Below are 26,498 nucleotides of genomic sequence, written 5' to 3'. Positions count from 1 at the left end.
CTATATTATGGCTTTCTCGTGTTCTCATGCTTAAAAGTATGTGAATCTAACTCTTGTGGATGGTTGCTGTAGTTGTTGCAAGTTCTACAGACCTGAAGGGTAGCGATAACCTGGCTATATAAGGGGGGGATGTGTTTTAGTGTTCATTTTGCTTCTGTTCTTTGTGGGCACATTAGGAGGTGTGGGAAGATGAGCTACAGAGCGTGGACTGTGCTCAGTTATGGGATGGGGTTCAAGGTGTTAAAGGGGATGTGCATGGTGAGGTGTGTAGAAAATCAGGTGCAGAGGAGAGGTGGGACTGATGCAGCAGTCCCTGACCTCTGAAAATCCAGTGGGGCAAGTGCCAGGTTTGATACCCATGGAAACTGGTGTGAGTTTAGGGCTGGCTTGGGGGTAGGGAGGTGATGTTTGGTTTTCTCTTGGGAACAGGAGCAATTTTAAAACAGGAGATTGGAATTTTTGCCTTGTGTTCCCAGAACAATGCAGAGCACTGCGGGCTGGAAAGTCTAATTTAAGTTTCCACCTTCCCATGCGCATCTGCTTTTTGTTTCTGTGTGGTGTATCCCTTTAATTTTTGATGCTTTTTTAAAAACGGCTTTAAGGTACCAAGATAGTGTGACTTAATTTTCATGTTGCAACAGCAACAATGTCAAGGTAGATGAGTCTTTCAGGTAGGTTTTTATTTTGTTCCTCCTAGTATAAGAAACATTTTCATGTGACTCACTGGAATGCATCTCTCCTGGAGCTTGAAGCTGTTAGGGATACATATGATAAGCTTACTGTAATAGATGACTTTGGGGTTAAAAAAATAATAGTTGTGATTATATGTATTTGTTTTTAGTAGTACATAAATCTATTTCAATATTACAGGTCTAAATTGTGGTACCGCTGAAATCCAGCAGGAATTTTCTTGTTTGATTTTATTGAGACTCAATATTTTTAGTGCTTATTGTAAGAAGTGAATTGATTTTAGTAGTGTTTAAGGTGACGAAAGTGTGTCTGGCTGAGCTCGCGACCACGTCGAGGCAGCAGCGTGGATTGTGCTCTGTCTGCTTTACGGTGTTGACACACCTCAGTCCAAGGCACAAAAATCCTTGGCAAAGTTTCCTACGCCTGTGTTACTCTGCTAAGCTTAGCACCAGAGCTCCGGTGGCTGTTTGCTCTCTCATTTACCCAGTGGTGAAGTTGCTTTAATAAACTCTCAGTATGCAATTAAGTTACTTTGCAAAATTCCTACGAACTGAGGCAGGCCCTCCTGTTATCTGGAGGAGACTTTTCGTTGCTGAGTTTGGGGTGGTGACTCAGTGAAAGTTATCTGTGGAATACTAAATTTGGAGGCGTAACCAGGAGGTTGCCATGATAACAAATATTAGAACTTGCTTTCTGGGAAGTGCTTGTAATTTTTCCATTGATGGCCATTAAATGGCTCAAGATAAATGAAATGCTTTATTAGAATTAACATGGTCTCAGTGTGCTTGTCTACGGTTTTGTAGACTTACTAGTGACGAAATGAAGAAGGGAAATCCAAATTAAGCCCAGCCAGATAAGCAGCTCACCCCCTTTTTTTTATGTTGCTTCTCATTTTTGCCATTGAACTATTTGCTTAACTTGTCTCCTGTGCATCTTTCTATGAAGTATTTACCCAGGAGCTGTTTGTATAAACATGTTTAAAATTCTGCATTGAATTTTTTTTTCTTGCCACTTCTAAGAAATTTCCTGATGCACAGCATGGTCACACAATTACTGGTAGAGCTTTTATTGTAAGTGGCCTGAAACAACTCTGCGTATTTATGTTGAAAATTAGGACCAAAAGCCAGAAGCTAAAGGATAACAATACAATGTGTTAAGTTCTTACCCTCCATAAATTGCTTATTTATAAAAGTCCGTGTTCTGCAGCTTAGTTTTTACAAATAGAGCTTTTTCTCGGTTTCAAACCGCCTCTGAAGTTGGTCCATATCATCTGTTTTAGAAAAGCTGCTGTTTCCATAAATCTCCCCTAATGTCCCTTAGCCTTTTTCTCACCGTTTCTTTACAATTCCCCACGGTTTTGATTTGCTTTGTGAATGACACAATGATCCAGCAATGGGAGCCTGGAAGAGCGAGCCAGGGACTCACGAGTCCTTGCCGTGGATGTTTTCTGCGCGGCTGCCTCCTGCTTTTTCCCTCCCCTGCTCTCGCTTTTCCCCATATACACCCCCCAAGTTACCAGCTCCCCGCTCAGCTTCACCAACTTCAGGATTTCAGCAGGGAGCCTCTGCTGACTGCTCTTCAGGTTTAATGTTCGCAAAGCAAATAAATGCATCAGTATCACTTTCGCCTGAGCCTTTTTTTAATGGGACAGAGAATGGGGGAAGGGGCATAGAATCAATTTTTATTCAACTAATGGTGCTTTTTGTGTGCATCCCCTATGTATAAGCAGCTCTAGGAATACAAGCTAAAACTGTGCTTTCAGACTTACTTTGTTTAATCTGTGTAGGAGCTTGGGTTTGTGTGTTTTTCTTTGCTTTGTCCCCTCTTACACTGTCAGTCTCTAGACAGGATTTACAGAAGAACAAAACCGGGTATGTCATATTCAAATAAGGCATGTGTTCAGATAAGTGCAGGAGTCATGGCTAAGGATGCTTATGCTAAGAGGTAAAGTAATTAAATCAGCTTTTGGATGATGTCTAGAAAAGTCCTTCCTTGTTCAAATACACGAGGTGTGGCGTGTTTGTTTTTTGTTTTTGTTTTTTTGTCTTTGTATTTTTAGTAGAGATCATAAAATCTTTGGAGTCACACCCTTTGCATAAATACATGTAGTGTATTTAAGAGCCTGATTTGCAGAAATACTGATTGTATTAACTTCAGATCGAGCTTGAGGAACAGTTGTAGGTACCTCCTTCCTTTAAGGGAACATACTTGAAGAGTTGCAGAGGCTTATTAGCTTAAGTGCCTTGTTTGCTGCTTGTGCTATTTTCCATCATAGTGTCAAGATAAAAATTACTTGAGGAGAAAGAATTGTTCCAAACCTGCATAATTCAGTTCAGTGGACCTGACACCTTCTCTGTCATTTTTATTTATTTATGAAAACGAGAGAGAGCTGGGCACCCGTCAAAAGCAGAGGAATACGTGATGGCACTTTCTGTAACAGGAATGTTTTATTATTTTAAGATGCTGTAGCTGCTTGTGAGCATGTTACAGAAAAGACTTCTCTAATTGTGTTGGACACCTTGTGGTAGTTTTCAGTCCTTTTGCTCCCACCATGAGGTAGTGGAGATGCAATTCACTCTGAGATTGTTTTCAGTGTAGCTTAAGAAATTGGTTTATACTTTCCTGCGATTTACGTAGCTATACTTAAAACTGCTGTTTTTAATGAAACTTCATTTACATCTTCTCCCACTGGAGACAGCTGTAGGTTAGGACTAGCCTGACTAAGCTGTGCCAAAGGTAGGAGTAAGGAGTTTTTTACATGCTGATTAATTCTATTTTGCTCCTTTGGGAGTATCTGGTATTGCTTAAATTGATTGCTGTAAGCAATATGGCGACATTTTTGACCTTCTAAAGCGAAATTCAGCAAAAAAAAAGAAAAAAGCCTCCGTGTTTCAGTTTTACATAACCATACAGTTGAGATGCAGTGCTGAAAAATACAGAGGTGTCATCTTCTGTAGTGGTGGTGTTGACTGGTGATCTCAAACCTTTGACAGAGATGGAGTTGGAAGATGTGGTGGTTGTCCATCCCCTGCATGGACAGTATTTGGGTGGGAATCTGTTTGTCTTTCTCCATCGTCTGATCTCTCCCCTGGCCCAGCTTTGTGAATCAGAGCATCCATTCCTCGCCTGCCTTGGGTGTTGCCCATCCCTGCTGTTGTGTAACTAAAGAGAGAGGTAACTTCCAATACACATATTTTTCTACACAGGGCGCCCATAGAGCTTTGTGGGAAGTGCTAAGCCAGGGCTGTTTGTTGCTTTCTGAGGTTGATTTGCAGATGTGGGCTGCCAGGTGACCAGGAGTTGGCCTCACGGGGCTCCCTTTGTCACTCAAAGGCCAGACCGCTCCGCCATCCCCCTTTGCCCCAGCGCTCCTCTTCCTCCCCTCCCTCCCCAAATTCCCCCAAGATATGATAATGAAGCAGGTGCCCTGTATTGCAGCTTTGTGTGAGCGTGAGAAACGACAGTAGGTTTAGAAAAGCTGGAGCCAGGCTGGAGGAGGAGGAGGCATTTCTTCTTAACCTGTTGGCAGTCCCGTCAGTCACGGCCATGCGGGCTGCCGGCGCACTGCGTGCCCGTCCAGCTGCCCCGGCGAGAATAAAGCGGGGAGCGGATTTACCGTGCCCCGAATTAGCCCATTGCGACCGTGGGGACCCCATGTTAGGGCCATGACGGGTACGGAGGAGCGGGGCTGCGAGCGGAGCAGCGTTGGCCTGGCGCAGGCCGCCAGCTGCCCTCCCCGCCGGGGAACGGCCCTGACGGCAGCCCTGGCCGCCTCATTGAGATTCAGGGCACAAGCGGCGGCTCTGCAGCTGTACGGGGCGGCCGGGGAGGCATCCAGAGAGGGGCCAAAAAGAAAAAAATCATCAAAGAACCGGCCCCTTTGCTGCGCCTCTCAATAGACAGACAAACCAGAGGTCCTGTGCTCTCTGCAAGAGTGTTGGGAAAGACATTAGCATAGCCTCTTTTTTTTCCTCTCCTTTCTTTTTGCTTTCCCCAAGCTACTGAAAACCTGGCACTGTGTTTAAATATCTTGTTTTGACAGTTTGTTGAGGGAAGGGAAGAGTACTGCACCAGCCTGGTGGGTGTCTGTGCAGCTATTTTTTTTTTAAAAGAAAGTACATATTTGAACTGAGAGTTTTCATTTGGGTCACCCTAGGCTTGTTTAATTGTTTGGTGTCAAGTTGTTAAGATCCAGAATTAGCTCCTTGCTTTTGGAAAGGGCTTGCTTCCGGGTGCTTTAGAAATGCAAAGGTGTGTTTTCAAGCCCTGCTTTCTTTTTCCAAATCTGTTTTGATTTCAGCTGGGTTTGAAGTGAGTGGACACATATCCTATTTACTCAAGCAGCAGAAACTAACTGCGAAGCCTCGTCCCGCTCTTCAGCCCACACGAGATGGCAGCTCCCGAAAGCTTTGCATCTTTCTGGCATCTGTTTTGCTGAAACCTTCTTAGCCCGCCGGGTTGCAGACCACTTCTCGCAGCCATTGGAGTCTCAGAAACGAGACATTCCGCCTTTGACCGGAGGCGCGTTAGGGCTGTGACTGGCATAACTTTCGTGTTTCCCTCGGACAGTTCAGGGTGGTACAACCGAGGAATGTCGTACATCTTCAGAGCGGGTGGGAACGTAGCGAGGGCTTGCATAACCCAAAAGCTCTAATATTTTGTGTGTTAACCTTGCTTGTAATTAATGGTGCTACTGCTGATGCTCGTAGCAGAAAGTTTAATACGTTAGTTATCCATAGGTTTGTGGTAGCCAGTTGAGTGCATTTAATATAACTGAGACTTTGTTTTCAGTTGGTGCTTCTGGGCTTGTTCTGGTTACTTTGGGGCATAAGGAAGTTAATAGTTGGTCCAGTGCTTTTGTAAACATCAAGGGTATCATTGGATGCTGACTTGGTTAACCTAATGATTTTTTTTTGCAAACCATTGGTATGCATGAGTTGATTAAAAACAAAAAAAAGCAGAGGCTTCTTAAATATAGTCTGTTCTGAATTAAAGGGTGTGGTGTTGGCTTTGAATGAGCTTGATGCAGCAACAAGCATGCAGCAGTTGGTAAATAAAGATGGATTTTCTTTTGTTCTGCTAGTGCTTGCTGCTCATTATTCTCCACTTACCCCGTGAGCTTCCCAGGGAGTGGCAGCTGTTTCTGATGTTAGACACTCTATCAGTGGTAGACAGCTCCAGATTCGGTGAGATACTGTTGTGGGGAGGAGAGGAAAATAACCTAACCCTGCATTATTGTAAATCTTCAGTAGAATTAACTTTTCATGAACCAAAAGAGTTTTGTGTTTAACTTTTTCTGAAATATTCAGGCGTGAGCGTGCTTTGCAGTACATGTTACTGTGAAAAAGCTTTTCTGGCAAGAGATGGATTTACATTCTAAGTGTGTGTTAAGTGTTTTAATGTGCAGTGTGTGGGGGCAGGCACGAGGCAATAAAGGGAAATTGGTCTATAACAATCTTTGTGTGTATTTCCAGATATATACAGTTTGGGAATCTTTGCAATTTGGAAATCGCTTGGAGTAAACTGAATGGTACATAAAGATTTTAAATAATAAAGCTCGCAAGCTACAGAGGAGTTTGTTTGGTTCCAGGATTTTATATGTAGGATTTATAACCCATGCTTTTGCTTTCCTGTCTCTGCAGTGTTAGCATTCTGTTACTGAAAACAAAGAAGGCTCTGCCAGGGCATTACACAAGCAATGAATCACAGAGGAAAAAATGTTTTGCTTTGTAAATTGTTCACTTTTCCATGGTAGACCATTATTATTTTCTTTTTCTTTTTTTTTTTTTTTTTTTTTTGCAGTGTTGTCTGATAGAATTTGCCACACATGCTCGTATTTACTGTACTCGGTAGAATTCTTCTTGTGTGACCACGTAACTACTAATATTAGTGACTTCAAGTAACTTCGTGCTTACGATTCTTAAAAACAAAACCGCAACAGGAACAAAAAACACAGGGCAAAAATTGAAAGACCTCAGTTCACTCTTCAGGCATGACAGCTTACTGAGTATATCAGAGGAAGGAAAAGGTGCTAATGTTCTTCAGTCAGCTTTGTCCAGGTGGTTCCACATAATTATTTTTTGTCTGTATTGACAAACTCCTGCCCTGCCTAATATACTTGGATTTACTGTCGTGATCAATGTGGTCCTAGGCTGTACGAAGTTTGTAGTGTTCTAGCTAATCATAAAAATATCAACCTCTTTCCTAAGAATATGCACTTTGTACATTTTCTTGATGACTGTTGGTGAATCTGTGTTTCAGAACCACTCTAGAGGAACAATAGTTTGCTCAGGCTTGAATGTAAAATGATGTTTACAGGTGATCTGTTTGGGAAGTCGTACACCAGGTGATGTGTTGCCACTTTGTCGCAAGATGCAGAAGTACAACCTCAGTGTGTTATATAATAAAATTTATACCGCAGATGCTTCAGTGTGCCTCATACTGTCCTTGGCAAGAGCAATAATCAATAATATGTATGCTTGCCATATTAGAGGATTCATTGAACTCCAGGCATGTGAAAAAAGAAGTTTTAAATCATGTTCCTTATTTACAAGTTAAAAAGGTGGATTAGAAACCAGAACCAGCTAAAGCCATGGATAAGGGAAGGTCCAAGTAAGGTGGTCCTTGCAAAATGCCTGGCAATAATGAAATCCTCGATTTTTTCACACAGAAAGAGTGAAGAAAGAATGAATGTGGAGGAGGATGCTATATATGTATGGAATACACCATTTTAAAGACTATGTGATTAATCCTTTTAGATGATGTGTTTCTAACAGAGAAAAGGATCAGTGGAATCAAGCTGTAAGAAGGTATGAGAGCCAAACACAAGCATGTAATCTAAGAGAAGGGGTCTCTTGTGACAGTACAGTGTAATTTTATGTGAAATTAAGCATACTTCGCTGAAAATAACCAGCTAATAATTTCACATTCTGCAAAAAATAATGTCTCCTCTGTAAATACCAATGGAGAAGATGCATAGCATAGATTAGGGAGTAAGGGAAATGGAAACTGTTTTGCCCCTCTTCATCCCATCCAAGCTGGAGATGAGTTGGTTCCTAGGTCTCCTAGGTCTGCTTTATGCAAAAAAAGAAAACGCCAACGATCAGGTATGTAACAGCGTGTTCCAAAATCGTGGTAGTCTGGGCAGCTGCCTCCTGACATGCTCATCTGGCAAACCTCTAGGCAAGAGCTGGGCTGAGCCGCCGTGGATCTTCTTGTCCCTGTAGTCACATCTGTGGTGTAACAGAAGTGAAATTGGAGTGATCTCACCAATCTGGGCTGAGTTGGACTGATAATTTAAATGTGAAAGGCTTCATAATCTCCTACTCATCCCAGAAAGTTTTCAGCTTTTAATTAAGGTCAGATTTAAAAAGGCAATGGCAACAAGATCTTCTACATTTACTGCCTTGCTTATAAATGTTAAGCCATGACAGCTATAGGTGAGTTTTTCTGAAATTCCTAAAACAACGATGACATTTTTGTAAGCCCTTTATGCGTTGGTATAATGCAGCTGTAACAATCTTCTCTAAAAGAAAGACCGAGAGGGTTTGTGCTCATTCCTTTTCGTCTTTCTTGCCCTGTTTCATCAGTGCAAGTGGATGTTTTCTGCAGACGTGACTGCTATTGGGAAGTTAGTTCTGTGTGACTCTCCCCTCTGACTCATTAACTCTTAGTTTTTTGCTTTAGATAAGAAAATTAAAAGCCTGACGAGGGCTTAACAGGTGAAAGCAGCAGCCAGGGGTGCGCATACCCATGGCTGCACAGCGTGGGCCATGGGTTGCCTGTGTTTTTGTGTGCAGGAGAGAAAAGTGTGAGCCTAAATGGAGAAGAAATGACACAGCTGGTGCCTGAAGCAGGTTGAAAATGCACTGCAGATGGAGAGGAGGTCTGTGGGGAGAACAAGGAGGCAAAGCAGCTGCAGGGGAGTTCCTGGGGCAGGGTGCACATCGCTGGGAGAGAAATTGTAGGCAGAGGAAAGCCAAGCAGCAGCAAAAGAGGGTGTGAGCAGAGCCTGGGAGAACAGGAGAGCAGCAGAAGGTTGCCAGAGCCAGTGAGTCTGGGAGCCTTTTCTTCCCACTGCTTCTGGTTCGAAGAGCTCACCAGCAGATGACACCGTGGGCACTGGGTACCAGCCGCTGCCGGGGCAGCATCGTGGGGTGGGCGGGCGTGATCCTGCTGTGACAGAGTGAAAGCAGTTTGGTTCCTAGTCTGCACCCTCCTCCTCTCTCTGATGCTGAGCAGACAAATGAGAAATGATACTGGAGGGAGGAGGGTGTAGCTGTTGCCCAGCCGTGGGTGCTTTGTAGCGACCACTTCTTTTTAATTTTTTTTCTTTTAAATCAGTTGTTGTTGGGGTGAGCGAAGTTCAAAAAGTGTGGCTGTTACCTTGATCTGAATGGCACTTGGAGTGAGGCTTTTGTGATTTAGCCCAATAGAAACATTACTGCAGGACCTTGTAGGACCTAGAGAGCCAGCTTGAGACCATGTAAAGCTCTGAGGTTCTGGATAGTCTGCCTGAGAAGATGACAACATGGACAGTGGGCAAAGGGGGAAACTGAGGCATATTGACAAAGACACCCAGAGGAACTGCAGGTGGAACCCCTGACTTCCTTCCCTGAAACCTGAGTAAATCCAGTAAATAACTGAGGTTTTTAATTTACTCTTTCATTATTATGCTACTGGAGATTTTGAATGTGACTATAGCCTGGTCAATTGACTACTATCTGTGCAAGTTACTCAGATGAGCAGTAGCACAGTGTGAGCAGGGGATGTTTTCTCTGATAAAGTTGAAATATCTTTCAGAATAGATGTTTGTTTTCTTCTTTGTGGTGGTTATGCATCATCCAGTGTTTTCCCCTTCGTATTGTGATATATCATCTTGTGTTTCACGCTTGAGATGTTGTGAGAGGAGTGAGTGATGTTATGTAACTTAAGCAGAGAATGATCTTCTTATGTTCTAAAAGTGACTGTTGGTTTGATAAAGCAGTTGACTAATTAGTAAATTACCCATTGTTGTTTAAAATACTTGCGCTGCAAAATGTAAATGAAAAAAATTTCTCCACTTGTCAGTATGAAAAATGACAATAGCAAAAATAATACATAGGACATCTGCTCTGATTTTTTTAAAATTTAAAATGCGTTTAAGGCAGATGTTTCAGAATTTGAATGGAAATCGGAGTCGATGGAAGAACAAAACATAGCTGTTTACCTTTTATGAAGTCCCATTTTTATGGTTAACATCACTAGCGATATCTGACTTAGTGCCTATATTTTTCCATTGTTTGTAACAGAATGAACTGAATGTTCTTAAAACTGCTGCTATGTCAGGATGACATATAGTTTCAATATGAAAAAAAAAAGACAGTGAGTCAGTATTTTTGGGTGTTTTCTGATGATCTTTCCCTTTGCCCATCTTTTTCCAGGAGAATACATAAAAACATGGAGGCCACGGTATTTTCTTTTAAAGAACGATGGCACATTCATTGGCTACAAGGAACGACCGCAGGATGTCGACCAGCGGGAATCACCGTTAAATAACTTCTCAGTAGCTCGTAAGTGCTTTCACTTGCTCCCTCATCCGGTTTGGGGATTGGTGTCTTATTGGAGTCATAACACCAGTAAACTTCATCAGTAACATCCCAGTCTGCCCAGAGTGATGTGTCTAAACAATAAGTGTGTTTGTCTGAGATGATAAAACCCCCCTGTGTTTTCCAGGAATGGCTGTGATGTGGAGGTTTGATACTCTGCTTTTTTTTGCGGTTTTCTACTATTTTATCATTTCCGGTTATAGAATGAAGTGAGTTTATTAGTTAATATTTTGTATATCTGTTATTCAGCAAGTTGCTTTAAAGTGAAACTTAACCCAGGCACGTGTCTCAGGACTTGGCAGGTAGGCACAGCCGAAGCATTTCAGCATCTGTTCTGTCACCAGATCTGAATTCAAGTGGCATTGACACAGGTCAAAGTTATTTGATTGTTAGCATAGGGGAATGCAGAGTGAGCACCAGTTTTAGTGAAATGCACTCAGTTTTTCTTAATTTTGAACACAAACCCATATTCTTTTAGACCCAACAGAAAGGTTTGGAAATAATAACATTTCCTAACCTCTGCTCTCTGTCCTATGCAAACATTTCCAACTTCGCTCAGGTGCTGCGACACAGGATGCAGTAGAAGAATCTGAAGATAATGTCTTGCTCATGTTTTTAATTTTTTTCTGTATACTTCTAATTTTTTTCTCCTGTTCTTAATCTTTTCTGTCTCACGATCTGCCTGCTTCTCATTCCACCACTGAAAAATAGATCATTGTGGCACCTGTTATTAACAGTGATCTGTTTGTGTTCCTGGTGACTAGTGGAAGTGAAGTTCTGCAGAGAGAAGGGTAGGGGCTTTCTTTCTTAGTTATAGGGTCACCTGAAATATATGGGGATCATATTTGTAGTTGACCTTTAAGCAGATGGATTTATTTTGAGACACTCTGGGCCCAGAAGAGGCCCAGGCAGCACTAGGAATTAATACAAATGTTCTTTTTTTTTTCTGCTGGTAGCAACATATACCTGTTCTGACTGATGATGTGAATAAATAATGGTCGTTGTGTTGCCTGGTGCCTCTGTGCAAGGTGCCAAGAGTCCTTTGGGCTTTTTTGTGTCTTTTTAGAGAGAGAATTGTTGTAGTGTTTTCATTACAGTAATGACACAGTACTTTCCTCTTTAGACTGGTATCTCCATGTGGATCAAGAAAGTAAAGAAAAGCAGCAGAAAGCCATTAACTTATAAATTAATTCAGTACTTGGTTGGTAGCCAGAAGCTTTTAACAAATGCACTTTTTGCAGGACACTTCCATCCTGTTGCCGCTAACCGCATTACTTACAATGATTATTTACTGCAGCTCAGTGCTAAAGAGTAAAAAAAGATGTGTTCATTGCCTTCTCTTTGTCCAAGTTGCCTTCAAAAAGGGTTAATTTAAATCAGTTTTCATAAGAGGAACATGGTGCATTTTTTGGCAGATTGAGCCCGTCAGTCTTGGCATTTACAGCTAAACAAGTTTGTTACCATGGTGTTGGAGCATTGTCGAGAAAGAGCTGACACGTGCCTATAGAGCAAGGTGTAGCTACTGTAAGAGGGATTGCAGGCAGGGTGGTGGGTGGAAGGATGCTTCTAGCAGTGGTTCTTGCCTGCTAGAGCTGTGGCAGGTCGGGGACGCCTCGATGATGACTGGGAGGGTTCCTTGCTAGAAGTCACTATTGTGGTTTTGGGCTCACTGAAGCTGCGGTTGCCCCACCAGGATTTAATTTCTCGTGTAGGCACTGGCACACAGTGCTGCCAGCCCCTGATGTGCGGTTCCCTTCTGGGTACGCTCCACACTTGTGTCGTTTGGATGTGTTTTGCACCACAAGTTTTCCCTGTGAACCTGCTTGCTTGGTACTTTGGTTTGGGTTCACTTCTCCAGTTGGTGTGAGTGAACTGGAGCTGGCTGTGGAGCCTGCAGAAGCCTCCTGCCACTGCAAGGGGGCAATTTAGCTTGAATGTTTTGTAAAAATTCATCCCTTTTTTTTTTTTTTAAGAGCCCATGGTAGCCCTGACTTTTTTTGCTAATTAGTGAACTATATTTTTTTGTTTTAATGAGATGGCAGGCTGTCTCTTGTTGGTCTGTTCTTTGGAAGTGGTCCCATGTTTCGGATTAAAGTCTTTACCCTCTTCTCCTGTAAGATAATGTAGGTTTTTTTATCTTCATAAGTAAAAGGGGTTTTTTCATGACTAGGGCATTCTTCTTGCTTGTATTGTAAAACTCATCTTAAGTGATTTTGCAAGCTCTTGAGAGGTAGGAAATACTCAGTTCAGGAGAAAACAGTAAAAGAAGAAAACATCTAATGATGATTTGCCTTTTCCTTTAACAGGTATGAAGGAAGTATTAGCAATGAATGTATAGTGTGCTTTCCATGTGCTTGGCCGTTTCTTCTTCCTCCTACACTAGCCTTTTCCTTTCAGTCTGTGAGGGTTTTGATCATATATCTTTGGAAACTTGTTTAGAGTCCCCCACATGGCTAAAGAGAGGCTCACTTGTTCTTTAAAGTACCTTTTTCTCCACCTAATTTTCCAGTTAAAATAGCCATATATCTATGTTTGTAATTTAATTATATGTTTAAGGAGTTTGTTTCCTTGGAAGTTACCTGCTGGTGATTTATTTAAAAAACAAAGCAAAATTTCTGAAAGGTAGTGCCTGAGCATTTCACTGTGATTTTTGAGTCGTATTTACATTCATGTTCTGTAGTTCACCACTAGTAAGATAGAAGGAATGAAAAAGCCTGTACCTAAATAGCTCTGCTCCAGGGATCCTGCAGATAAATAAGCAATAGAGCCTATGTTGTAAATCTGCGAGATAAGTAGCCTTCATACTGATTGTAATCTCGGATTATCATGTATGTCTGCCTATTAGGTTATAAGCCTTTAAAACCATATAGCTGAGAAGAGAAGAGCAGTATGTTGTGAAAAACCACATGGAGGGAGAGGCCGTTCCTGCTAGAAAGAAGGGATTATTTCTCTGACTATCAAAAAGGTGGTTTTGTTGTACATCTGAAAACATAATTGCGGCACAGTACGAGTGCTCTTTTGCTTCTGTAGTCAAGCATTTATCAGCAGGCACAGCATGGCCAGATGAGTGGACAGACTTTTTGTGTGCTGTTACCTGGGGCCACCTTGGTCCAGGTCTGTACCTCAAGACTCCCAGCTCTTGTTTTTGCCAGGCTGAGCTGTTTAGGGGTGAATCTGTCTGGTGGTGCTGGCAGAAAACTAGCACTTCAACGTAATATTCCTGTTTGCCTTTCCAGAGTTTTATTTATTTATCATTCTTGCCTGATTTATCTTTTTCTTTCTTTTATTTTTTTCACCCTATCCCTTTCCTTAAAGAAACCAAAGCAGGAATGGGAAGGATTCTTCCTTGACCTTATCGTTCTAAGTGTGATGTCATTATATAGGGAGCAGAGTTCGACACTTTTCATTGCAAGTAATCTGCCTTTTAGTTTAAGTGCTGGGGAAGCAAATATTGTGACATTTTAGAAAGTCACTGGGATAATACTAAGTGTCTTTCAAATACAAAATGGTAATTTACATTTCAATGCCTTGGTGTCTATTCCTGTTAGGAACAATTTCTCTGTCCTACTTACTTTAAAAGACCAAAGCCAGGAAAGAATCAAGAGGTTCTTTAGAGCAATTTAAATCATTTTTAACAAGCTGCTGTTTATAGCACTTACTTTGTTGCAAATGGGGAATACTTACATTGGCCTGTTTGACAGGAAAAACTGTCTTCAAAGCGGGTGAGTGACCCTCAGTCTGTATTTGAAACGTCGATGTTTTTATAGCAGAACCCCCAAACATGCCATGAATCAGACAGATTATACAGCATCTGTATCCGTGCTCTGCTGTAGTGGTGCATGTTCCAGTACATGATCACAGAAGGCAAGTTTGGTGCTTTTCTAGCTTGCCAACCACAGTAAAGACCAGAGAGTTAATTTTAAAAGTAAGAAGAAAAAAACAACTACTGCTTCATCATTTTGTTGATAAAATCCATGTCATTGTTGTATATGGGAAGAACAAAGTGGTAGCGTCAAACTTTCGGAAACCTATGTGGTACAGCACTATGGTAAAGCAATTTAAAAATAAAGCCTTCTGTATTTCTCGATATGTGCTGTTATGATTGAGCAGGGTAATTAGATAGCATATTGTTCACTAAACAAAACACTTCTATGTGACATACTTGAATTATAGTGGTTATTAACTGACAAATCTCTATTATTCATCTTGCTGTATGCCTTAAAGATTGCTGGATCAGCAAGCTCAACAAATATCAATGGACAGTGCTGATTTAGGGGAAAACTAGTGATGTTTAATTGGTCCCCTTCTATGACAGAAAATGCCTTGTATGGTTTATTACACTGAAATTAAATGGTTAAAGTTTAGAGTTCATGGCTAGTTTAGTATCTGTGCTGCTACTTCAGAATATGTAATCTGAGGCACTAAATGTGAATTTAAAGGCTGTTTTAAAAAAGTAAGCGAAACCTCTCAGTGTGTTTCTTGATCTTGTTGCACTTCTGGATAAGTAACGGAGAGGTTCTGGATTTGCACGAGAGTACAAATAGCCTGAGATTGTTCTTTGAGTCTTGAGCCAAACTCAGTATCTTAGGGCTGCATTGTGCATAGAGGGCAACCCCAGCCTTCATCTGACCAGCGTAGGCAGACAAAAACGGGAGACAAAACAAACCAACCAAACAAACCAACAAAAACCAAACAATAAGCTAAGGTGGATGATCTGGGAGCAGGAATGGTGGGATCTCGTGAGCTCAGTTTATCAGAACTGGCCTTACTGGGCTGTGCCAGCTTGTGCATTTGTGTTCAGCCTTACCTGCCATTCTGCAAAAGAGGACAGAGGTAGCAGGAGGGCTCAATACAGCGCTTTGCAGGCACGTCTGCCTCGCCGTGTGGAAGTTCTTTAATCTTGGTGAATGAAGAAGTACCGTTTATCACACTAAAACCTTTTCATGACTCATTAATAAACTTTCTTTTATCTAATTGCGGTACTTTAGTAGGATGCAGTATAACCTCAACGTGCTATTAAAGAAAAATTAGATTTTCTTGTCATGAAAAATGCAAAGTTACTCATTGAAAGGCTTATAATTTCAGTAGCAAATGAGGCATGAAATATATTGCCAAAAATACGGCACCCAAAACCACTGACGGTAAATATTTTATCTTGATACTAATTAAGAGCTTGAATTTAAAACTGAGCGTTCTAAATTCTCACAATAATAAAATTACCCTGACGATACCAGTGTAGCCTTAGTAACATGCAGTGTTTTTCTGGCTGGATTCTGTCCTTTGCTTTCGTGTTGCTGATGGTGGAGGATGTTCATAGCCCTAGTGGTAACCTGAAGTTTGTCCCTGTCTTCATAGGACCTTTTTATTTACTTGGAAGTTGATTTAGAATCAGAAGACTAAATAATAGCGAGCTTGTGGTTTCATTAACTGCAAGAAAGAGAGTTGAATGTAAGAAAAAACCAAACTGATCTCTCTCTTTTACTCACCTCCCCTGCTCACTTGTTTTCCTTAATTTGACTTTCTTTTAACAGGAGCTGTTTAATTAGTATTAGAGTTTCTACTAAAATAAATCTGAAAAATGTGGTGGTTTGGTTTCTGCTGTTATTTCATTGATTTTGTTTTTCTTTTTCTTTTGTTTTTCAGATTCTCTTTTTTAGTATAGCTGGTGTACCCTTAATCAGGTGCCTGTTTCAGGCCCATATTTGAAGGTTAAACATTCGTGACACCCCATGAAGCATAAAATGTGGTTTAAAAAAAAGTAAATAAAATAAAATAATGCTCAGGTCGAGAGAGAGCATTTTTATGAAGTGGTGTTTTTGCATGTAGCTGTTCTGTAGCCTTTTTAGGTTGTGCTTAAGTACAGGCAGTGATGGAAGCGGTTGGCTGTCTGTCCAGCTGTCTGTCTGCGCCGCAGCTGTCCCGAGGGCGTTTTGAACAGGGTCTGTTCTGGGGGTGCCTCTCCAGTTTGATGTTCCCTCTAGTGTTTGAGGACTGGAAATGCTGAGTGTAATCTTTGTCACGTCGCTGCAAAATGGCCAAACACTCCCTCTAGCAGCACCTTGAAAGCCTGGGACAGGGTTTTATGTCGGGAGAGTCGAAGGGAGGGAATGTGGGGGCTTGGCTTTAGTTTCAGCGGGTGGAATTGCTGCATTATCAGCTGACTGTGTCCGTGTCCTCTGCTCTGGGTGACCTTTGGAGTGTTGGACCTGTGTCTGAACAGCTTCAGTGTCATCACACCACATTTCTACTTACTGCTCTGGGCAGACCAAATGCAGAGCCTTTCTAAGCAGAATTTGATTTCGGTGCTACTTAGATGACTATCTCCCAAGCTATTTATTGGTTTCATCAATACAGTAAATTGTCTCAAGTCTCCTAAAGAAGTACTTACAGAGATTTCTATGGCTGATTAATCACAACAGTTTGCTAGATAAGAATAAAGACAAATGATTATTTAAACCTGCTTATGCACCATGACTCTCTCTTCCTTCATTGTGGTAGAGTGCCAGCTGATGAAGACAGAACGACCTAAACCAAACACATTTATCATTAGATGCCTCCAGTGGACCACAGTAATTGAAAGAACATTTCATGTGGAGACTCCAGAGGAGCGGTATGTTTCATTCATATTTAATACATAAACTACTTGCAAAAGCAGATGCAAGTGTTCAGCATTAATAGCGAGTCCTTTGCTGGAGCTCTTATTTATCAGATGATGTACATCTAGACTGAAAAGCAACAAATAATTTTTGAGCGCCTCAATGCGTGTTCCAGTATAAAAAGTACCATAAAGGGTGTTTCGGAGAGTGAATTTTGTATTTCTGGTATTTGTAAATGAAATGTTGCTAGGTTGAGTATCTGAAAGGGACAGGTGCAGGTGTGTACTAGCACACAGGTAGTTATTTGGGGAAATTCAGGGTTAATTTCTCACTGGAAATCTTGTGGTGTGTGAAATGAAGGGTTTCTGACCCGGGAGTTTCTGGAAGGATGAGCACAAGTGAAACAGAGATTCAGGCAAAGTTGGGTTTTATCAAAATACTGACCTTTTAAAGTCTTTTTAAACCCCTTGTTTTTAAAGGAAAAAAGTTAGTTGCATCATTTCTGATTGCTAATGGTTTATGCAAATTAGATAATAAAGGTGATAGTTATCTGCTGCAGGTGCAGGTTTCTGTTTCAGCTGTTAGGAAACAAAGCTAAGAGCGTGCATCCTGTGCGCTCAGCATTGGAGAATTGATCTCTTACCTCCTGGGAAAGGAGTTTTCCAGCACAGCCATTCTACAACTACAGGGTATTTAAATATTTACTTGCTCTTCAGGAACTGAACTTAAATTTTTCCAATACCATTGCCCTACGGGAGGAGGTATTTTAAAACCTGTGTCCTCCCTAGATATGATACTGGCACACATTTCCTTTATAGATCAGCAAATTCTACCTAATATTCTTTGTTTATTTTTTTTTTTTATTTTGTAGGCTTTGCATACACTGATTTAAAGATTGCTGTTTATTGCTTTTGATTCTATTACAATAATCAGAAGAAGATGAAATCGAATTAAAAGCAAACAACAATAAACTGGTCCTTGTTTCTTGTAGTAACTTTGTGGTCAGTGACCTCAAAGGGACTGAATAACAGTTTCCACTTGGGGGAAGATTGTGTTTAGTCTTGTTTTGTTCCCTCCTTGTCAACTAAATCAGCTTTGTGACACTTCAGGACTCGGGGTGTTAGTCACCTCTGTTGTGTACGCTTGAGACATAAAAGCTGAGGGTTTTCTGGTCTCCCAGAAATCAAGGACATTAACTTCAGGAGGGCTGAGATCTAAACCAAGTCGGTAACAAACCTTGAAAGAGATGTGAAGGTAGATATGCCTTTAGCTTTCTCTGTGCCTTTAGTAGCAACATTTGTTTTTTCAGAGAGATGGAGAGATATAAATGCAGAAGAAAAAAATATTTTGGTAAGAGTTCTGAACATGAAAAATAACTAGTAAATAAAGGAATGTGTTTGTGATGGTGAATGAAGAGCTTTCTGCTGGGAGCATAGGGAGAAAGAATGTTCAGCATTACCTTGCTGCTCCAGACATGGCTGGATAGTGCACAGACAAAATCCAAAATAAAAAATGGACAGGGCAGGAAAGAACTTATGTGTAATTGATGCAGTTGTTATTAGAATCTTGTACTGGCTACTTTTCCCACTGGACTTTGCTGCATCTGTGGAATGATTTGCCTCTTCCACCCATCACAGTCTGAAATTTGCATGTTCAGATATGATTTTTTTATAGCCTAGTGTTTCACTGTATAATTTCATAGCATTGACATTGATTAGGATAGGATGGCTTCACTGCTGATTATGTATGGAGTTGTTCAGCATTGGCTCCCGTTCCTGCTGTGGTAGCAAAGTATTTTACCTGAGATGTCCTTGGGAGAAGAGTTAGCCAGTGTCCAACAAATACCAACTAAATCACTACGTCCCATTATGTACAGATACAAAACACAGTAAAACATGGTAAATTCACATAGTCCACTGAACATGTCTTCAGCCCCTGTATGCCGTAAAGCCTATCCCAAAACCCTGCAAGCCCTTAGGAGTTCTATGCTTTATGTTCAATAAATGTGCAGTGAAATGAAGTGAAGGCCAAGAACTTTCACTTCAGTAGTTTCCAAAGGTGTGAAATTTCCCAAAGGACACTGGAGTGGAAGAGGTCTCCATCAGAGTTGAAGGGGTCAGAATTCAGAGCACCCGTTGCTGAAACAGCTCTGGAAACTTTACCGTAACCAAGACCTGTGCCTAAGATAAAATGTCACTGCTTTTGCTGACATTCTGCTAAAATTTATGCGGGAATTGCTGTACTTCTGTCATCATCTTTACAGCATGGGAATAATCTAAATATCCTGGGCTTTAATAACCTTCTCCTGGAACACCCCATGCCATTAAAATTTGGGATATGTGTGCGAAGAGGTGGCATAGTGCCCCCAGCAGTTGCATATATGTGTTTCAGTGCACCATAGGAATGGAGAAGCTGAGTTTAATTGTTTTGTGCTGCATGGGAGCCATTTGGATTTGGATTTTGGCAAGACTTTTTTTTTAATGTAAATCTCTGTATCACCAGGTCATATCTTGAGCTGCTGACTGAATACCTATTAGAAATTCTGTTTTCTGAAAACCTCGTATTGTATTCGGACTGGGAGGACTTCAGTTGTGTCTTGTTTCTAGTATGATTAATAAAGATGTATGTTAAAAGTGCTCTTAAAAATGTGTTTTTACAGTGCTCGAAAGTGCGCATGATTCATTGTATGTTGTATTGTTTCATCAGAGAGCATTAGTTGCTCTGTATTCCTTGGTGACTCCTGCCATGGCAGACGGTAATCTAAAGTCACAAGTAACAAACATCTTTGCTTATATTTTGACAGGGAAGAATGGACGAAAGCCATCCAAACAGTAGCAGACAGCCTCAAGAAACAAGAGGAGGAGATGATGGATTTTAGATCTGGCTCTCCCAGTGATAATTCAGGTGCAGAAGAAATGGAAGTTTCTATGACAAAGCCAAAACACAAAGTGGTAAGTGAGCACAGCAGAAATAACAATATTTTTTAGGCCTTCTTGAATGTAGACAAGAAATAGCCATCAAGACACATCTGTTACCGTAACAATGACACGGTTGTAGATGCAGCTTCTGGAGGGAACAATTGCCTTAGCTGAGCAGGTACCAGGCACAGCCTGTCTGAGTCCAGCAGAGTTCTGAGTTCAGGTGTCCTTACTGGATGGCTTTCAAGGCCAGCTCAGGTCTGGATTTGGTTTGCCTGTTTATCTGTGGTACACAGCCTGAAATCGTAGAGCCTGCTGGGCCTTGTGGCTGTGTAAACTCTTTGCAAACTGGTGCAAAGATGTTCCAACAGATTTGCAGGACTTGAGTTCAGTCCAGTGGATTTAATTGCTCTGGATTAAGGGTTTAGGTGGACTCCCAGGCATCTATTCCAGTGTCTGCCCATAGTGTTCCTAGAGCTTGGGTTTTTATCAGGCACAGCATTGTCTGAATATACAGGACCAGCTCAGCAGTGGCCTTCCATGAAGAGAGTATGTGCCAGAGGAGATCTTTGCTCTCTAGAACCCTTTTAGGTATCTATCTTCAACCTTCCTTCACTTCTTTCTACCCCCTATTTGGGTTTCCATTGTCCAAAGCATTCCCACCTGCTCCTGTAAGAAAGAATTGATAGAAACTTCTCCCATGTGATTGCTCTGTCTGCAGGTTGTACCAAGGCATATTGTGTCCTTACCTCACCATTGTCATCCCCACTTACTTTCATAAGTTTATTTCAGTTTGGGGAAAACTGATAAAGATTTTAAAGAAAGCCATCCACCAGTGTCATCACTAAGTATGTGTGCCAGCTTTGTTTCATGTCAGGGTTTTAGACTGATGTGGGTGGCTATTTACATGTCACTGAATTATAGCTGCCCTGAGCCTTCTGTGTCCTTGCCTGAACAGGTACCGCTCTCCCTGAGCAGCTCTTCACAGAAATGCAAGAACCACCTTGCTGTTCAAATAACACACCGTCTTCTGAGACAGTGACTCTCTTTCTCTGGGCATGTTAGTGAGGATAACCGAAATGATTATTGGGGTTCTGGCATCAACTGTATGGCACAATTAACAGGAACTCTCCTCGGCCAGCTCTAGACAAGAATGTGGAGGCAGTTTGCTGTTGGGAGCTTCTTAAAATTTTTCCCGACCTGAGGCTGCAGTAGCCTTTGGCTGCCTAAGTCTTACGATTGCCATATTGGCGACAGTAGAGCAGCAATCCTCAGCTTGCATCAGATTCTGATTTTCTCCAGCATTTTTCCTAATGGCAAAACAAATAAGAGCAAATGGCCAATCTGTGAGGCAGTCGTTTTGGCTGTGGGCTTTGGTGCTGTTCAATGAAGCACAAGAAAGCTGGTTCCCAGAGAGGAGGGGAGCATCAGAGTGAAGGTGTGGGTTTAATCCCTGGAAGCAGAGCAACGTGTGCCTTTTAGTGATGTGTTCACAATGTCTATGGATTTAATAGTACTACGTTGAGTGGTATTGGCGCAGTTGAATGTTGAGTTGTGCAAAAGTGTTCTGTTAATTGAAAGTTTATGGTTTTCCCTAAATAGTTTGGACTTTGGGAGTGCACTGATATTCATTTTTATGGAAGAATAATTTCTGCTCCTGAATTCTACTAAGCAAAAGGATTTAAAAAAGACATATGCAACATATGCCATGTATTGTCATGTGAATGACAAATTCTAGTCTAAGAATGATGTACTTGTTGTTTGTCCATGTACTTCAGTTCTTGCTTATCTGTATCATTAACAGACCATGAATGAGTTTGAATACCTTAAACTACTGGGAAAAGGCACTTTTGGAAAGGTTATTTTAGTTAAAGAAAAAGCAACCGGACGATATTATGCTATGAAAATTCTGAAGAAGGAAGTTATTGTAGCAAAGGTGAGTAGATGGGAAACTTGGGAATGTGGTTCACCCTTGACACAGCCTTTGGAAAGGTCATACCAGGGGCTTTCTGACTACTTGTAAATGATTGCTCTATTAGTGTTTGAAACAGACCCCTGAGCTGGGGAATCACTTTGCTGATTCCTTCTGCTTATGTTTCAGGATGAAGTGGCGCACACGCTGACAGAAAACCGTGTTTTACAGAACTCACGGCATCCATTCTTAACAGTAAGTGTTTCTCCGTCTGCTGAGTATAACTTGACATCATGGCAACCAAGAGTTTTCCTTATTTTTTGTTGTTTGTAATATACATTTGAGATCTGTGTTTTCAGAGTGGCTGTATATTTTCGTACCCTTCCGTTTTTGGGAAGCACAAATTAAAATGCTTTTTTAAAGTCTTCTGAGTCTTGCAGAGCCAGTCCTCAGTACCTCTTGAGGACAGTGTTTCAGAGTCTGGTTTGGCTTTACAGCTCAGCCATTTAATGGTTTGCCATCTCTGAGAGAAATGTCTGCTTTCCTTGTCCTCCAAATGCTTGGTCTTCTCTTTGTAGCAGAGATCAGGGTGACCCTGATCTTCTGACAAACAAGTTCAGGAGGACATAGTGGAGGGAAAAACCCTTTAATTTTGCCTTTCTTTGTTGGTTTTTTAAGCTTCCAGAAGCAGTTCACTATGGGATCAGAGCACTGGTAATGCCAGCCAAAGGACAGTGGTGGAAGCACATGGGATGAGACAGGGAAGAGCAGGACTGTGCTTTATCTCCACTTCACTTTTGGATTGACTTAGCTGTAAAATCAAACTATACTCTCAGTTTAGGCTTCCAACACCATCAATCTCTCTGGTTGAGTTCAGATACCTAAGTTACACCTCAACGTTTTGTTTCTAGTATTTATTACCAGGTGGCTCTGAACTGTTGCCAGCTGCTTAAGCTCTCATCCTGTGTAGGATCCCGGTTGTTTCCTTTGTCCAAGTACACAAGGGCTTAGCTGGAATTGAGACCTTTTAAGTGTGGTCTCTGGAAGTAAATATTGGCTCTATTGGGTATAATCAGTAAATGTTTGTTGATGTGCCTAAAACCTGATCCTCCCTTTCTCTGAAAAAGTATGACAGGTTTAAAAACACCACCCCTAGTAATGAGGGTGATGATATGCAGTATTTTCTTTTTAATGCTTTCATAAGCCCAAATATGCAAAACAAGAGCTATCTTAAGAAGTCAGCTACGAAACTGGGTTATCGCCAAGAAGCTGAAGACTGTGGCAAACAAGTTGATGTTTCTCTTGCCACAGGAGTACACAGGACAGGGCTGTACAAAGGCACCTTGTGATGCTCCATCACACCCTCCATCCAGTCTGTTTTTGTCAGTTGCTCACAAATCAATACTGAGAGCGTTGCTCAGTCCCTGGCAGGCCAGCAGCAGGGAGTAGGGCAGAAACCAGGGGTCTGCTGTGTGTAAATATATACACGTTTCATGTAAGAGGACTTGTGGCCAGTGTGGTAAAACCTTGTGCTCTAGGGTTTGGTTGTGGCCTCTTGTCCATACAATTAAACTGTAGGAGCTTGCGGCCTGAGGAGGGGACTTCAGAGCCACTATTGGTACGTTTTATATCACTGCTAACAGGCCAGAACTTAGTTTCACAGCATTATAGGCATTACTGATAGCTTCTGCAAGGGATCGTTTTAATGTTTTATTAAATGTATTTAATGAAATAAGTTGGTGGTGGTTCAGTCCTCAGATGCAACAGGAAATTGTAAGTATTATAAAAGAGCCAAGGACAAAAAGTCCACTGAAATAGAAAATTTCATGTCTATCTCAGTTTCTGAAAATCTGTTGAAAATGCTTCTGTAACTGTCAGTGTGATCTGTCTTCTAAATTTTGGTTTAAATCTGTTTCAGGCTTTAAAGTATTCCTTTCAGACACATGATCGCTTGTGTTTTGTTATGGAGTATGCTAATGGAGGGGAGGTAAGGGAATTGTAATAATGTTTAATAATTTAGGATTTTCCTGTACTACTTACGCTTGACATTATTTAGCTAAGGTCCATGTTTGCAATTCTGATTAATCCAGATTGTCCCAGTTATGCACAGCTGTTGCAGGTTTAACAAATGTTAAGAATTGAGACTTGATTTTCTTAATTCCATTTTTAGAGAATAGAGGGTTTGGGTGTAAGTTCGTGTTTTACATGATAGCAACATATTGTAATCTGAGCTTTAGTAATTCAAGAGGGCAAGATTGCTTTCTCGTTGCTCTTCAGACAGCTTTTCACACTTTTTAATGAATATTGTGAGCACATGTTACTTTGGAGGAAGAACTGGAAGCTTAGCAAACTACTGTTAGTTAAGAATGAAAAGTGGGAATATCAGCTGTAGCTCTGATATAGAACTGTAGTTCAGTCAAAATGAGTTTTTATAATTTTCTGTACGTACAAGAATGTGCAACGCACAAACTGGTTATCAGTCTGCATCTGTGAAGGTGAGATATAATTATCATTTAATTTGTGATGCTTTGTAACACATTTGTGAACACAACTGGGTAAGGATGGGAAGGGGTTTTCTCTTAGATAGTATCTTGGTCCAAGCAGGTTGGCCAGTAAAGTGCGAGACATAACTCAGAAACCTGTGCAATCTAAATGTAAGAAATTATTGTTTTTGTAGTTGTTTTTCCATCTGTCAAGAGAGCGTGTCTTCTCTGAAGACCGGGCTCGGTTTTATGGAGCTGAGATTGTTTCAGCACTGGATTACCTACATTCAGAGAAGAACGTGGTTTATAGAGATTTGAAGGTATGTAGAAAAATAGTTTCATAGGCTTTTTGGTTTCAAGCTTTTTGGTTGTTAGTTGCAAAAGCAAATGGGTCGGAACTATAAGAAAGCCTTTCCGATCAAACTTCAACATAACAGTTATTGCAGCTGTTGGACTTGACTTTACAGGATGTCTAAATGCTTTTATAGTCTAAGAGCTTGTATAACGCATTTGTCAGGACCCTGGCAGCGTTTCAGAGAATATGAAGGGGCACTGAGCTACCTAGGTTGCATTTTCAGTTGCTTGCTTTTGTTTTAAGAGAAACTTTGCTTGCTCTTCTCTGTGGTGGAACATAACCCTGGGCTCTTCATCCCAGGTCTTATCAGATAGATACAAATTCATATTGTGTGGATGTTCTCCTTCCTTGCAATGTGTTGCACAGCACTGTTTCATAGTACCTACTTACAGTTAGCAAATTGGATAAGCTTCAAGTTGCTTATTTCTTCAGTGAGCAGAGAAGGGAAAAAAAGGAAACCAAACAAGAAATCTCAGGGGGAAAAAAAAAAGGAAATTCTTGAGGAAAATGCAACAATACCTCTTTTTCTTTTTTCCTGAGAAGTGTTTTCATGAGAGGATGATGACATACTGGTAGTTCATTTGGGAGAAATCTGAAATGAAGCATGCTGTGCAGTGTTTTCAGGCTATGCCAGTGTAATTTTGGGATTCCTGCTGGGATTTTGTTTCCCGTATCACTTCCCTTTGAAAGTGCACTTTATTTCATACACAGTGGAAACTCTGTCCTGAAATCTGGATGGCTTTCTCAAAAATTAGTGGTGCTGGCTAGGACAAATACCACGAGCTGAGTAAATGTAGAAAGTGATTCTCACGTAAAGGGTCTCTTTGGAAGTGGTTCCTTAGCCTTGCATTTGATTTTTGTTTCATTTCCTATCCTCTACTGGTACAGAATATTTCATAAAATCACGTGGAGCAAAACCAAGGATGAAGTTGTGTGAGGAAGAATACTTAATGTACTTTTAAAAGAACTGGCGTTCTGTTGGTGATAATATTTTAGAAGCATAAATAAAATGTCTACATTTGCATTCTTTCTGTATATATGATCAGTTACACAAAGACTGCAAACAAATCACCTGACATTCCCTAAAGAACTAAGGAAAGTGATATAAATGTCTATTTACATCATGTATGCTTTGGCAACAACTGTGGTTCTGACCTCAGTGAGAACAAGGTTGAAAACTGATCTGCAGAAATTAATGTATTTCGTTGACTTGCTCAGAAGCAGCGTATGTTATACGTAACAATGTCTTTCATTTGGATTTTCATCTCAGTTGGAAAATCTTATGCTGGATAAAGATGGACACATAAAAATAACAGACTTTGGACTATGTAAAGAAGGCATCAAGGATGGAGCAACAATGAAGACTTTCTGTGGCACTCCGGAGTATCTGGCACCAGAGGTATGGTTATGTTGGCTACTGTATTAAATGATCTTCTGAAATGCCATCTGTGATAACAGTAGTGATACAGAATAATTCCCGTGCCATAATGTGTTCGTACAGTAACTACTGTTATATAACATCACACGCTGAGTATCTTTTATTCATCGTGTTCTGCGGCATCGCTTTAGCATAATGATAGGTGATAACTTTCGGGCAGGGTTAGTATCTACCTTCCACTTTAGAGAATATTTACATTTTACTGTAGCAGTGCTTTCTTGTGTCAGAAATCTAATTTTAAAAGCACCTTTTAAATCACTTCAAAATCTCCTTGATGGATTGGTGACTATTTAGCAGTTTGTTTGCTGTGCATTGGCCTATTTGAAAGCTATCAACAGGATTTTGCTTAAGAAGTAAAAGTATTGCCCAGTTCTTTTTGAAGACAGTGTAAGGTGACATGTTTCAGGAGCAGGACAGACCAAGCTTCTTCTGCAGTATTTGGCAGGATATGCATTAAAAGTGCCAACTGTTCTGTGAGTGTAGATGTTTCTCAATTTATGTGAACTTTTCAGTTTCAGA

At 41.0% G+C, this 26,498-nt stretch overlaps 1 protein-coding gene across 5 annotated transcripts in view; it reads left to right on the top strand.

The window, feature by feature from the left end:
• The window catches only part of AKT1 (AKT serine/threonine kinase 1), a 74,420-nt gene that overhangs the window by 28,598 nt on the left and 19,324 nt on the right, over positions 1-26,498 (top strand). For 4 of the 5 annotated variants that reach the window (XM_065838003.2, XM_065838002.2, XM_071809711.1 and 1 more), the window contains 8 exons: positions 10,113-10,241; positions 16,776-16,887; positions 19,677-19,824; positions 21,596-21,727; positions 21,893-21,958; positions 23,622-23,690; positions 24,381-24,506; positions 25,812-25,940. In XM_065838003.2, coding sequence (XP_065694075.1) covers positions 10,113-10,241; positions 16,776-16,887; positions 19,677-19,824; positions 21,596-21,727; positions 21,893-21,958; positions 23,622-23,690; positions 24,381-24,506; positions 25,812-25,940 — 911 coding nt within the window. Of the gene's footprint in view, positions 1-7,384; positions 7,500-10,112; positions 10,242-16,775; positions 16,888-19,676; positions 19,825-21,595; positions 21,728-21,892; positions 21,959-23,621; positions 23,691-24,380; positions 24,507-25,811; positions 25,941-26,498 lie in introns of those variants that run through there. The other variant, XM_071809712.1, reaches the window with a different exon arrangement.

Source organism: Patagioenas fasciata, chromosome 5, assembly GCF_037038585.1.
Source record: "Patagioenas fasciata isolate bPatFas1 chromosome 5, bPatFas1.hap1, whole genome shotgun sequence".
NCBI lineage: Eukaryota > Metazoa > Chordata > Aves > Columbiformes > Columbidae > Patagioenas > Patagioenas fasciata.
Note: the sequence above shows the minus strand (reverse complement) of the source record. Positions and strands in the feature narration are given on the sequence as shown.